At 43.3% G+C, this 14,196-nt stretch overlaps 1 protein-coding gene across 2 annotated transcripts in view; it reads left to right on the top strand.

The window, feature by feature from the left end:
- LOC311106438 (protein sel-1 homolog 1-like) overlaps window positions 1-10,701 on the top strand; it is a 46,840-nt gene extending 36,139 nt beyond the window's left edge. The window contains exons 18-21 of one of the 2 annotated variants that reach the window (XM_084148772.1): window positions 6,110-6,187; window positions 6,701-6,873; window positions 7,112-7,240; window positions 7,481-10,701. In XM_084148772.1, coding sequence (XP_084004898.1) covers window positions 6,110-6,187; window positions 6,701-6,873; window positions 7,112-7,240; window positions 7,481-7,732 — 632 coding nt within the window. In that variant the 3' untranslated portion in view covers window positions 7,733-10,701. The remainder of the gene's footprint in view (window positions 1-6,109; window positions 6,188-6,700; window positions 6,874-7,111; window positions 7,241-7,480) is intronic. The other variant, XM_084148773.1, reaches the window with a different exon arrangement.
- Window positions 10,702-14,196: the final 3,495 nt, after the last annotated feature.

The raw sequence follows: 14,196 nt of genomic DNA on the forward strand, positions 1-14,196 counted from the left end.
GCATTTGGATTGGTGTAGCCATGGGCAAGAGTGAGCCATGTGCCTTCCACAAGTTAATTCCTTTTAAATTCAAATTTGAACAAGTGCACACTTTTAGGGAGAAAGGGGAGAAACCAAATGTGGCTCTCATACAGTATGTACATTGGTACGACCATGCCACCACTGCTTCCACTCACCTCTGTCACCAGAGGGCACTGTTACCCTATAACAAGTGAACCAAGCATACGGCCTGGGGAAAGTCTGTGGCCTGCCATCTGATCTAATGTGTTCAGAACACTAACCGCTTGTCTGGTTATATGAAAATATGTGATTTTGGAGAAATAAGAATTCACCGGAATGCAGTGAATCCCCTGTGGTTGTTGTTTAGATCATGAACGATTGTTACACTATGCTAAAATAATCAATTTCTTTGTGCAGCCCTTCTGATACGTGCTTTTACACAAACAGTGCGTTCTGAACGTTTTCAGACCCCTTTACTTTTTCCACATTTTGTTGCGTTACAGCCTTATTCTAAAATAATAATAAATAAATAAATCCTCATCAATCTACACACAATACCCCATAATGACAGTTATTAGAAATGTTTGCAAATGTATTAAAATTATAAAACAGAAATACCTTGAATGCCAAGCGTCACTTCTGGAGGAAACCTGGCACCATGCCTATGGTGAAACATGGTGGTGGCAGCATCATGCTGGGGGGATGTTTTTCAGTGGCAGGGACTGGGAGACTAGTCAGGATCGAGGGAAAGATGAACGGAGCAAAGTACAGAGAGATCCTTGATGAAAACCTGCTCCAGAGCGCTCAGGACCTCAGACTGGGGCGAAGGTTCACCTTCCAACAGGACAACGACCCTAAGCACACAGCCAAGACAACGCAGGAGTGGCTTCGGGACAAGTCTCTGAATGTCCTTGAGTGGCCCAGCTAGAGCCCGGACTTGAACCTGATCCAACATCTCTGGAGAGACCTGAAAATAGCTGTACAGCGACTCTCCCCATCCAACCTGACAGAGCTTGAGAAGATCTGCAGAGAAGAATGGGAGAAACTACTCAAATACAGGTGTGCCAAGCTTGTAGCATCATACCCAAGAAGACTTGGCTGTAATCACTGCCAAAGGTGCTTCAACAAAGTAAAGGGTAAAGGGTCTGAATACTTTTATGTAAATGTGATATTTCAGTTTTTATTTTTATATAAATTAGCAAACATTTCAAAAAACCTGTTTTTGCTTTGTAATTATGGGGTATTGTATGTAGATTGATGAGGAAAAACAATTTAATCAATTTTAGAATAATGCTGTAACGTAACAAAGTGGAAAAAGTCAAGGGGTCTGAATCCTTTGCAAATACACTGTCATTTTTGACAAAGTAAATCTTGAATGCATTTAATTACCACTTATCATGATGATATTAAACCAGTTGGTACCATTTTGTATTTATGAACCATGGGTTGGAACCGGTTCAGGAAACAACACACAACTGGAAAATAACTTCATTTTTTGACAAACAGAACCATAACTTCTCTAGTGTTCTGGAACAGAAACATTATTTAAAATCTTGAGAAACGGTTAATAAAATACAGTAACTATTCCTAGTACATGGGTCTCCAACAGGTCGATTGCGAGCAACCAGTAGCTCACAGCCCACCTATGAGGAGCACACCAAACAATTCTGGAAGTACATGCAATTTTCAAGTTTTCCACCGCAAACTGTCATAAACAAATCTCACAAGTATCAGACACCGCAAGCTCCCAACTACTATCTAATCAACGCACCGTTGACATTATCCCACCCCTGGTTAGCCACTATTGACTTAAAAAGCCAAACCTAACACAATATCTTCCAATTAATTTCCAGCAGTATTGCCCTGGTCTGGCTGTGTGGTGCGCGTGTTTGTCTATCACTCCTTGTGTAGCCATCCAGTTGATGTGATAGCCATCTTGTTGGTAGATAGAAATACTTTCCCCTAAACCTTCTCAATTAAATGTTAACTGCAAAGTAGGCTTACCTGGCAGAAGTACATTTATATATATATATATATATATATATATATATTATATATGTGTGTGTATGTATGTGGACACCCCTTCAAATTAGTGGATTCGGCTATTTCACCCACACCCGTTGCTGACAGGTATATAAAATCGAGCACACCGCCATGCAATCTCCATAGACAAACATTGGCAGTAGAATGGCCTTACTGAAGAGCTCAGTGACTTAACGTTGCACCGTCATATGATGCCACCTTTCCAATAAGTCTGTTCGTCAAATTTATGCCCTGCTAGAGCTGCCCCGGTCAATGGTAAGTGCTGTTATTGGAAACGTCTATGAGCAACAACTGCTCAGCCGCGAAGTGGTAGGCCACAAGCTCACAGAACGGGACCGCCGTCTGTCCTCTGTTGTAACACTCACTACCGAGTTCAAAACTGCCTCTGAAAGCAACGTCAGCACAATAACTGTTCGTCGGGAGCTTCCATGGCCGAGCAGCCGCACACAAGGCTAAGATCACCATGCGCAATGCCAAGCGTCGGCTGGAGTGGTGTAAAGCTCGTCGCCATTGGAGTCTGGAGCAGTGGAAACGCGTTCTCTGGTGTGATGAATCACGCTTCACCATCTGGCAGTCTGACAGAAGAATCTGGGTTTGGCGGTTGCCAGGAGAATGCTAACTGCCCCAATGCATACTGCCAACTGTAAAGTTTGGTGCAGGAGGAATAATGGTCTGGGGCTGTTTTCATGGTTCGGCGAGGCCCCTTAATTCCAGTGAAGGGAAATCTTAACGCTACAGCATACAATGACATTCTAGACGAGTCTGTGCTTCCAACTTTGTGGCAACAGTTTGGGAAGGGCCTTTCCTGTTTCAGCATGACAATGCCCCTGTGCACAAAGCGAGGTCCATACAGAAATGGTTTGTCAAGATCTGTTTGGAAATCAACTCTAAGGTTTGTCAGACTGAAACTATTTTAAGGCGATCTTTGAAGCTTCTTGCTTGTCCAGTGTTTGCTGCACAGAGAGAATTAAGTGTTGTATCTGTGAAAGTTCACCTCTGCGCTGTCACAGACTGGTCTTCCCTGGTTCTCTGACCCTGCTGAGACCCCTGTCACCATCTGATCCTGCTCAGATGAGGCATGACAAAGAATTACCTTGGTGTACATTTATACATGATATTATCCAAGAATAGAATCAATGGTTCAATAATTGAAATGACCATTATTCTCAGATCCTAGACTGTATCCATCAACTCAAGATGGAACTTTGTATACATTCACAGATGTATTATAATATACTGCAAAATTCACTTGAGCTCCATAGGCTTGTTTTCCCTGGCTGTCTGACCCAGCAGGGACACCTGTTGCCATCTAATCCTGATAAGACATGATGAGCATATTGTTGTGTACTGACTGTGCACCTTGACAGTGAAGCGTGTAGAACTGTTTATACCGTGTCAGTCTGAAAAGTAGGGAAATAACTAGGGAAACTGACAGATCAATAACATTACATTGCTATACTGACTAATAAAAACTCACATTGCGCTGAAAAAACGTCAGAATATCAGTCTTCAATCGTTTGGCCGCTGGTTTCATCGTTTGATTCAGGTCTAGTGTGATTGAGGCAAAAATAATAGCTGAAGTTAGTGAGCTAGCTAGCTAACGTTAGACAACTTTTGGCTAGCTCTAGCTAATGGTACATCAAATTTACTTCTGTTAAAATGGGTCATAACAAAGGCTAGAAAACATTTCCATACACACAACAGCTGTTAGATATTGCTAACTGACAGATGGCTAGTAGTTCATTCACTCCAGTCGAGAGGGGATGAAACATTACATTAGCTAACGTAACGTCAGTTACACTACTAGCTCAGTACTGGGAATAAATACTTTTTTTTTTCTGTCAAACAGTAGTTACCTTGCCAGCTAGATCAGTCAACTAAAGAGTAGCCAGTTTCTGCTCTGCTTGCTTTTACAACTTGGAGAAATAGCGTAACACAGAGACAGCAGCTGCCTCTGTTAATCTCTCCCATGCTGGTCCTATGTGCCAGCCTTTCAGAAGCTTTGCCTTCACACTGCCTGTCCGCACGCGCTGTGGTGTCCGTGCGGTCCAAAATCCAGCCGGCTGAACCCGAACGCTCTGAGGCGTCCGCATGGTCCCAAAGCACACCGGTGCCTTATTTTGTATCACAGTGCAATAATAAAACTGGGGGTGACAAAAATGCAATTTCAGAATGTGAGGGGGGTCATGTCCCCCCTGTCCCTAGTGAAAGTTGCGCCCCTTGACCATATTATATTTCAAAACTCGAGCTTTGAAAACCAAATAGATCAGTCGGTGTAGCACTTGTGAGGCATAGTTGAATGTACATTTTAATAATTTGCAAATAATTTGCTTTTTTATTTTACTGGACTGCTGGTACCTGCATCTGATGTTCATTGTGCATTCAAGACAACTGGGAACTTGGTCATGACGTCACTGATCTTCAGGTCGGAAAGTCGGAGCTCTAGAAAGAGGCCAGCATTCCCGACTTGGAATTTCGAGTTGGATGACCGTTAAACAATTTTTTCCAGACTGAGTTCCCAGTTGTCTTGAACGCACTGAAATCTGACATTTCCGAGTTCCCAGTTGTTTTGAACACGGCATTAGTCTCAGCGGAGGTAGGGAGAGAGCAGCAGAGTCCCTGCTCTCTCCTTCCTTTCCTCCAGGGAGACTGACCAGAGAGAGGGGACACTGTCTTCCACCTGATGGGGAAACTCGAGTTGCACCGCATCTGCCTCGTGCACAAATTAATGTTGTTCCTATGACCAGAGAAAGTGAAATGTTCCTCTATTAAAATAGACACGCAGGGCTATCGATACACTTGGCTACTCATTCATTGCAGCTGCTGCGCAAGTGCTTTTATGTTTTGTAATAGTGTTGAGCAAAAAGAGTATTGACAGTGCTGAATAAAAACTTAAGATCTCACGCATAAAAACAGCTGCTTTTTGCTTTATTCTTTGGCAGTCTCTCTCTGTTGATGATTTTAAAAGTTATGAAGTCTCACGTAGGCTAGTATCAAAATTTGCTGTTGCCGGTGTCATGGACGCTGTAGGAACGGTGATTTAGACACAGATCTCCCTGTCCGCCGGGCGGGCTGAAATTGTATTTTCAGACAAATTGAAATGGTTCCAAATGGGAACACTTTGCCTATCCGGTGCGCAGGGCTTATGAATCAAGTGCACCTACCGCCAACAGCGCAACACAAATAATAAAAAAAGGAGTGCAAGCCTTTATTGTTGGCTTTTCTGCAGAAATGTTTGGTGATCGACTAGGAATGCCTTGAAGATCGACCAGTCGATAACGATTGACCGGTAGGTGACCACTGAATTATATCATTTGTATCTATTTGTTATTTGCGAACTTTGCCATGAGATGAGCAGCAGCAGTACAGATACATTGCTAGACCATCACATTAGACGGCACATTCCTCACTCGCTAGAAGGGCAATTAAAGGGCCAGACGCTCAATTAAAGGGGAATTACACTTACAAATCAAAATGTTAGTTTTCCAGACCTAAAGAAAATGGTCTTCTGTGATTTAAGCATTGACATGGACTCGGAACATCCAATATTGATGTTTCTCTATGAACAGTTGTAAGTTTGAGCATGAAAAACTAAAAAAATCTTAAACCATGAAAAGGAAAATATAAAACAGATTTTATAGGGCCCCCCTTAGTTGTTTACTAACCATTATTTTACCAGATATATTGACAAAACAGTGCACTATTTTCTCTTGTACAATAAGGACCCAGGGGAGAGGATAAGAATATGCCTATTTCAGCTGCATATCAAGCCGGCACTTATCTGACCAATTAAACATGTAAACAACTATCTTACCCGTTCCAAAGCAAGGTGCTCTAGTCGTGATAATAAGCTAAATTTAAAGACTGTTGATTTCACGGGTTGAAAAAATTAACAAAAAGGAACTATATGAACCATGACTTTTTTGGGGTTCGAACCAGTTCACAACTTTTATTATGATGGTTGTAACAAAAAAATATTGAGTTTCGAATGGAACAATTTGGAAAATAATTTGGGTTCCAACCCCTGTTCTGAACTGTGTGTGTGTGTGCGCGTCTCATTTTTAAGCAGAGGAGGCGCGGATCTTCAGTGAGAACGAGACGTACCCTCGAGCCCTCCTCCATTGGACCAGAGCAGCAGCACAGGGTTGGTCTAGCCTCCTTCATAAATCACCCTCCCCTGTTATTTCTGTGCTGAGCAACCATCTTGTTTTTGTACCCTTAAGTTATTGTAGGCAAGGATAGCTAAGATAAAGCTGGGGAATTAAAGTGACGTGTGCTGTATGTTCAACTGTGTGACTCAGGTTAAACAGGGACCAGGATAAAACTGGGGGACAACCACTTCTACGGTTACGGGACTGACGTGTGTACTGTATCTTCAACTGTGTTACCCAGGGCCCCAGTTAAAAAAACAACAACATTTGAATCTAGATTAAAATGATCCTGTCACAAAATAGAAGCAAATCTGCAACATATCACATTATATGCTACAATAAATATAATGTTATATGATCCCATGACATTTGGTTTGAAAAACTGGGCCCAGTTTATACAGTGGCTAGGATAAAGCTGGGGGACTACCACTTCAACGGTTATGGTACTGGCGTGTGTACGGTTATGGTACTGACGTGGGTACTATATGTCCAACTGTGTTACCCAGGTTATACAGTGGCTAGAATAAAGCTCGGGGACTACCACTTCTACGGTTACGGCACTAACGTGGACTACGAGACTGCTGTCATCCACTATAGGCTGGCCTCGGAGCAGCAGCACAGTGCTCAGGCCATGTTCAACCTGGGCTACATGCATGAGAAAGGCCTGGGCATCAAACAGGTGGGCAAACACACACATGCGCACACATTCATACACATTTACATTTAACATTTTAGTCATTTAGCAGACGCTCTTATCCAGAGCGACTTACAGTTAGTGAGTGCATACATTTTCATACTGGCCCCCCGTGGGAAAGGAACCCACAACCCTGGCGTTGCAAGCGCCATGCTCTACCAACTGAGCTACAGGGGACACCCGCACACAACCATGTAACCCTCTATCTTTCCCCCTCGTGTAGGACATCCACTTGGCCAAGCGTTTCTATGACATGGCTGCCGAGGCCAGTCCCGACGCCCAGGTGCCCGTCTTCCTGGCTCTGTGTAAACTGGGCCTGGTCTACACCCTGCAGTACATGCACGACCTCAACGTGAGTGTACAGTACAGAGCGCCTCCTGGACCTGGGTGACTCTGGGAGATTGTTTCATCAGTCGTTTCTATTTCAACTCGTGTGGGCCAGGCTCAATGTTTGAGGCAAACTTAGGCTAGTTGTAGTTTATTACATTCGTACAGGATTCATGGGATTGTACTGCTGGTTAAATGTAATCAATGCTCTCTCTCTTTCTGCTCCCTCTCCCTGCATCATCTCCCTCCATCCCCCCTCCACCAGATGACTGAGCTGGTCAGTCAGGTGGACCTTGACCAGCTCCTGGGCCCCGAGTGGGACCTCTACCTCATGACGGTCATCGCCCTGCTACTGGGCACAGTCATCGCTTACCGCCAGAGACAGCACCAGGCCGTGCCCCCGCGGCCCCCTCCTCCCCCGGCCCCAGCCAGGCCCCTCCAGGAGCAGCCCCAGCCCCAACCCGAGGACCAGGTTCAGCCCGAGGTCCCGCCCCAGGCCGAAGAGGAGCAGCAGTGAGAGATGGAGAGGGGAGAGGGGGTGGCAAAGGCTGACTAACTAGCTCAGATCTTGGGCACCACCACCTTCTCTCCCCTAACTCCTGCATGCTGACCACAGACTATGTAGGCTACTGAACAGGCCAGACTAGGGCTAATTAACTCTCCGTTAATGAGCCCTAATTAAGTATCCGGGGGTGGGGGGGGGAGAGTTCACTTCTAGGAGCTAGCCACGTGGGCTGCCAGATTGGGGCAATCAAGCAATCTTCTTAAAGGGATAGTTCGGGATTTTGGCAATGAAGCCCTTTATCTACTTCCCCAGAGTCAGATGAACTTGTGGATACCATTTTTATGACTCAGCGTTCAGTTTGAAGGAAGTTGGTAACTAACGTTAGCGCAATTGCTACTAGCATTAGTGCAATGACTGGAAGTCGATGGGAACATCTAATATGCTAGCTGTTCCTGTAGACTTCCAATTATAGCACTAACGCTAGTTAGCATTGGCTCACAAAATTACCTCTTACTTCCTGCATACTGGGCGCAGAGACATAAAAATGGTGTCCACAAGTTAATCTGACTCTGGGGAAGTAGATAAGGGACTTCACTGCCAAAATCCCGAACTATCCCTTTAATTATCGTCCAATCTGCAAATTGAACAGTCTTGTTTTGTGTGCTCTAGTAGTGGTTGGGCTCTGAAAAAATGACCAGATATTTTTTCTGATTTTTCTTAGCAGATTTTATGTAGGTGTTTAAGGTTACAACTCTCCTTATCAGCAAATAAGATTCCAGAAAGAATACACAAACCTTGCAATACCAACCTATTTGAGAGTGGCAGCAATTGGAACTCGACACGTGACATAAGTTTAATCTCCTTGTCTTTAGCAAATGATTTGTTAGGGAACACGTTCTGTAAGCAAACATGTTCTGTTCATAAACAATGATTATTTATCAAGCACGTTTTTTTCCAGCATGCTTTTGTTAGCACAACTTGTTTTGTGCAAATATTTCTTTAGCAAACAGGAACTTGTTTTGTTAGCGAATGTGCTTTGTTAGCACATTATGTTGAATTAATGAAGAAAACATAAACTTGCTAATTTATTTGACATCCAGTTCAAAACAGAGTTGAGCTTTGGACAGCCTACTTCTTGTTTGAGTGGAACAAGTAATGAAAGGTATTGTTGTCACTTGTCAGTCCTTTGAGCTCTGCTATGGTATGGTCAGGCATTAGAACGAAAGATACAAATTATTTTGCTACCCCTTCACTAGCTACCCTATTTCCTCCAGTGCAGCGCATGATTCTGTGTCTCAGAAAAAGTTGGATTCTTGAGCTATTATCCATATAATAAGGAAAATATTCTTGGGATATTGCCGAATGCCGATCCTGAGAAAGTGCTAGGTTGAAGAATCCCTTCAGTCTCTACACTGTATGTGCATGATAGTGGTGCACACAGCTGAACTCTTAAAGGTGCACTCAGCAAGATTACATCATCAACAGAAGGACATTATACAACAGCAACAGCAGATAGCTTAGTGGTTAAGAGCGTTGTGCCAGTAACCGAAAGGTCGCTGGTTCTAATCCCTGAGCCGACTAGGTGAAAAATCTGTTGATGTGCCCTTGAGCCCTCTTCCACTTAACCCTAATTGCTCCTGTAAGTCGCTCTGGATAAGAGCGTCTGCTAAATGACTCAAAAAAAATAATAATGTCCAATCTGCCAAGATTACCATTATTAAACCAATGTAACAATTTACATCCTCCCTTGTTGTACACCCACATTGGGAATAGCCAATAATGTCAGTCTTGGCAGATTTTGAATTCTCTTTATGTTGTTTGTAAGTAGGAAGTTGCCCCATTTTGTATGATGATGTCATCTTGCTGAGTGTACCTTTTAACCCTTTGTGGCATTTTTTATTTTATTTTTTACAGCAAACAGAGAAGAAATGTATATGTTTTGGTCCACTGCACTCTGCACAATATATTACTGTAAAGAGTACCATAACTTAAGAATTGTACAGTTCTGTGTTTGTTTGTAGTCTGTCTACATTGACAATTGATTATCTTATTGTAGGTACATTTTCGGGTTCCATCATCTACTATTAATTGGTAGTACGTTTGTGGCACCATTTCTTAATTTAATTTTCTTTTGGTTTGATAAGTCAAACAGACGTTTAACTGCGACAGGAACAGAGATGGCGGCTCTCATAAGCTCCGGTGACTGTGTAATGTTTTTGTTATCATTTTAGACCCAGTTACCCTTTGTGTCATGTGAAGACTCAATAGAAGAAAGCATTGACTTTTTCTGACTTGACTTTGTTATGTACATGGTTCCACTCTCAGGGGCTGTATGTATCATTCTTTCAGAGTAGTAGTGCTGATCTAGGATCAGTTTCGAGTTTTAGAACATAATGAATAAGACTAAATGAACAGGAGGGACCTGATCCTAGATCAGCTCTCCTACTCTAACACACTTGATACATTTGGCCCCAGATCTTCATATTTGAGTGTAAGGTGGCAACGGAAAACGCTGTGTGCCAAGGTAAAATATTATTACAGTACTTTAAGGAAGATTGGGTGTGGTATAATACCACTGAAGTAAAAAGAGAACATTCACACCCTTTATGTGCTATTTCATTGGCTGTGTTCATTGTGGCACACACTGGAAACCGTTTTTTAATATGAAAAGTCCCCCTCTGTTTCAGTATGTTTTGTTCCATTTGGTGCCCAATTTAATTTGCCTACGGAGGATGTATCCTTTGCATAATGTAAAGAGGAATACACATGTTTATATAGCAATACACGAATGAACCAGTACATTAAGAACATGATAGGATGTAAAGAGAATGATTCAGATTTTTCATGAGATTTTTCACTCACCAAAACGTAACAATGATGTCCTCCGTGCTCATTTTGGTTTGAGTATGATATCAACACAAGGAATAAAATAATAGGCTACATACTATTTCTCTGTCTGCAATAAAATACTGGTTCAGGTCGTTGTTGAAAAAACTGCATTTTTTTACCATCGCAATGATCTATAAATATTAATTTTATTGGCCTGAACACTGCACTATATACTCAGTTTATTAGGTACACCACCCCGTTCATGAAAATTGTTCGCTCCTACAGACAGTCACGTGGCCGTGGCTTGCTATATAAAGCAGGCAGAGAGGCATCGAGGCATTCAGTTACAGTTCGATTGTACATTAAAATGGGCAAAATGAGTGACCTAAGCAACTTTGAGCGTGGTGTGATCATTGGTGCCAGGCACGCTGGTTCCAGTATCTCAGAAACGGACGGCCTCCAGGGCTTTTCACGCACGACAGTGTCTAGGGTTTACCAAGAATGGTGCGACAGACAAAAAACATCCAGTCAGCGGCGTTCCTGTGTGCGAAAACAGTTTGTTGACGAGAGCGGTCGAAGGAGAATGACAAGGATCGTGCACACTAACAAGCGTGCCACAAACGGGCAAATAGCGGTTTGTACAACGGTGTGCAGAACAGCATCTCGGAACGCACAACTCATCGGTCATTGTCATGGATGGGCTATTGCAGCAGATGACCACACCAGGGTCCACTCCTACCAGCTAAAAAGAGAAAAAAGAAGCGGCTCCAGTGGGCGCTCACCAACACTGGACAATAGAGGAGCGGAAAAACATTGCCTGGTGAATTCCGGTTCCTATTGCGTCATACTGATGGCAGAGTCCATGGCCCCATCCTGCCTGGTGTCAACGGTACAGGCTGGTTGTTGTGGTGTAAAAGTGTGGGTAACGTTTTCCTGGTGAAAGTTGGGTCGTTTGATACCAATTCAGCAACGTTTGACTGCCACAGTATATCTGAACATTGTTGCTGACCAGGTGCGAACCTTCATGGCTACAGTGGGGTCTGACCAGTTACTAGATCGGTGTACCTAATTAACTGGCCCTGAGTGTATGTACAGTGCTTTCGAAAAGTATTCAGACCCCTTGACTTTTTCCACATTTTGTTATGTTACAGCCTTATTCTAAAATTGATTAAATAAATAAAAATCCTCAGCAATCTACAAACAATACCTCATAATGACGAAGCGAAAAGAAATGTCTGCACATTTATAAAACAAAACACAATATATATCTTATTTACATAAGTATTCAGACTCTTTGCTATGAGACTCGAAATTGAGCTCAGGTGCATCCGGTTTCCATTGATCATCCTTGAGATGTTTCTACAACTTGATTGGAGTCTACATGTGGTAAATTCAATTGATTGGACATGATTTGGAAAGGCACACACTTGTCTATATAAGGTCCCACAGTTGACAGTGCATGTCAGAGCAAAAACCAAACCATGAGGTCGAAGGAATTGTCCGTAGAGCTCCGAGACAGGATTGTGCCGAGGCACAGATCTGGGGAAGGGTACCACAACATTTCTGCAGCATTGTAGGTCCCCAAGAACACAGTGGCCTCCATCACTCTTAAATGGAAGAAGTTTGGAACCACCAAGACTCTTCCTAGAGCTGGCCGACTGGCCAAACTGAGCAATCGGGGGAGAAGGGCCTTGGTCAAGGAGGTGACCAAGAACCCGATGATCACTCTGACAGAGCTCTAGAGTTCCTCTGTGGAGATGGGAGAACCTTCCAGAAGGACAACCATCTCTGCAGCACTCCACCAATCAGGCATTTATGGTAGAGTGGCCAGACAGAAGCCACTCCTCAGTAAAAGGCACATGACAGCCCGCTTGGAGTTTGCCAAAAGGCACCTAAAGACTCCGACTATGAGAAACAAGATTCTCTGGTCTGATGAAACCAAGTTTGAACTCTGGCCTGAATGCCAAGTGTCACATCTGGAGGAAACCTGGCACCATGCCTACGGTGAAGCATGGCAGTGGCAGCATCATGCTGTGGGGATGTTTTTCAGCGGCAAGGACTGGGAGACTAGTCAGGATCGAGGGAAAGATGAACAGCGCAAAGTAGACATCCTTGATGAAAACCTGCTCCAGAGCGCTCAGGACCTCAGACTGGGGCAAAGGTTCACCTTCCAACAGGACAACGACCCTAAGCACACAGGCAAGACAACGCAGGAGTGGATTCGGGACAAGTCTGAATGTTCTTGAGTGGTCCAGCCAGAGCCCGGACTTGAACCTGATCGAACATCTCTGGAGAGACACCTGAAAATTGCTGTGCAGCAACGCTCCCCATCCAACCTAACAACCCAAGAAGACGTATTAAAAAAATGTATGCACTCACTAACTGTAAGTCGCTCTGGATAAGAGCGTCTGCTAAATGACTAAAATGTAAATATAAATGGAAGACTAGGCTGTAATCGCTGCCAAAGGTGCTTCATCAAAGTACTGAGTAAAGGGTCTGAATACTTATGTAAATGTATTATATTTCGGATTTTTATTGCTAAACCTTTCTGAAAACCTGTTTCTGCTTTGTCATTATAGGGTATTGTGTGTAGATTGATGAGGGGGGAAAAACAATTTAATCAATTTTAGAATAAGGCTGTAACGTAACAAAATGTGGAAAAGTCAAAGGGTCTGAGTACTTTCCGAATGTATGTTATAGTGACTCTAAACTTGACTTTTCTGTCATGGCTGTAATAATACTCATAATAATGACAACAGGTTTTAAACACTTTGGGCAGTTGATGACAATTGAATATACAGCTGTTACATAAACAATTTTAGTAATGCCTTAGTCATCTGCCTAAGTGTAATGACCAGGGTTGAGGTCAATTCCATTTCAACAAGGATTTTTCTGTTCCTGAATTGAATTCCAATCCACTTCCTGAATTGACCCCCCCAACCCCACTAAGGACAATGTTAAAGTCTGGTGTTGGACATGAAGTTGTTTACTTTTTCATATAAATATGTGAATTCAGTACAAATTAATGTTTGGGGTTAAACAGTTGGGGATGGAATTGACATACTTAAACTTTATATGGACTGAACAATGATTCAAATAACAAACCGTTGACAGACAGATATCCTTACATAATAATGGCTAATTGGCATGAACCAAAGCTGTGTGTGGAGGTCCGTTCCCTTGTGCTACTAGCTCCATGACCGATCGTTTATTCTTTCTATAACTGGGCCCGGACTTTGTCACTCAGCTGTTTTGGGTGGGGAAGATAAGGTTGCCCTCATATAATGGCTGTACCCTCTGGCTGTGCATCACATTGTGCTGTCCCCACTGACATCCACACACCACTATGGGTTGGCTTTTGATTGCCGTGGCAACCTGCACGCTAGCCTCCTGCTCTGTCAAAGGTAAGTGCTGGAAACAGCAGGAGAACTGCCTGCACAGAGTCCCTATCTGCATATTTCGCATTTCACACATGCCCCGTTATTTGCTGTGGCCACATTGTTGGATGGGCAGTATTCTCTGAAAGAAGGGCCTGGCCAGGTCGCTGCTGGTTTAGATAATGGGGGACCTGTTCACAAAGGAATATTTGGGATTTTTGGTTTCAAAAGTTGGACAAAAGTTTGGCAGCCTGCAGCCATGATAAGCTG

Source organism: Coregonus lavaretus (genome assembly GCF_964263955.1).
Source record: "Coregonus lavaretus genome assembly, chromosome: 31".
Taxonomy (NCBI): domain Eukaryota; kingdom Metazoa; phylum Chordata; class Actinopteri; order Salmoniformes; family Salmonidae; genus Coregonus; species Coregonus lavaretus.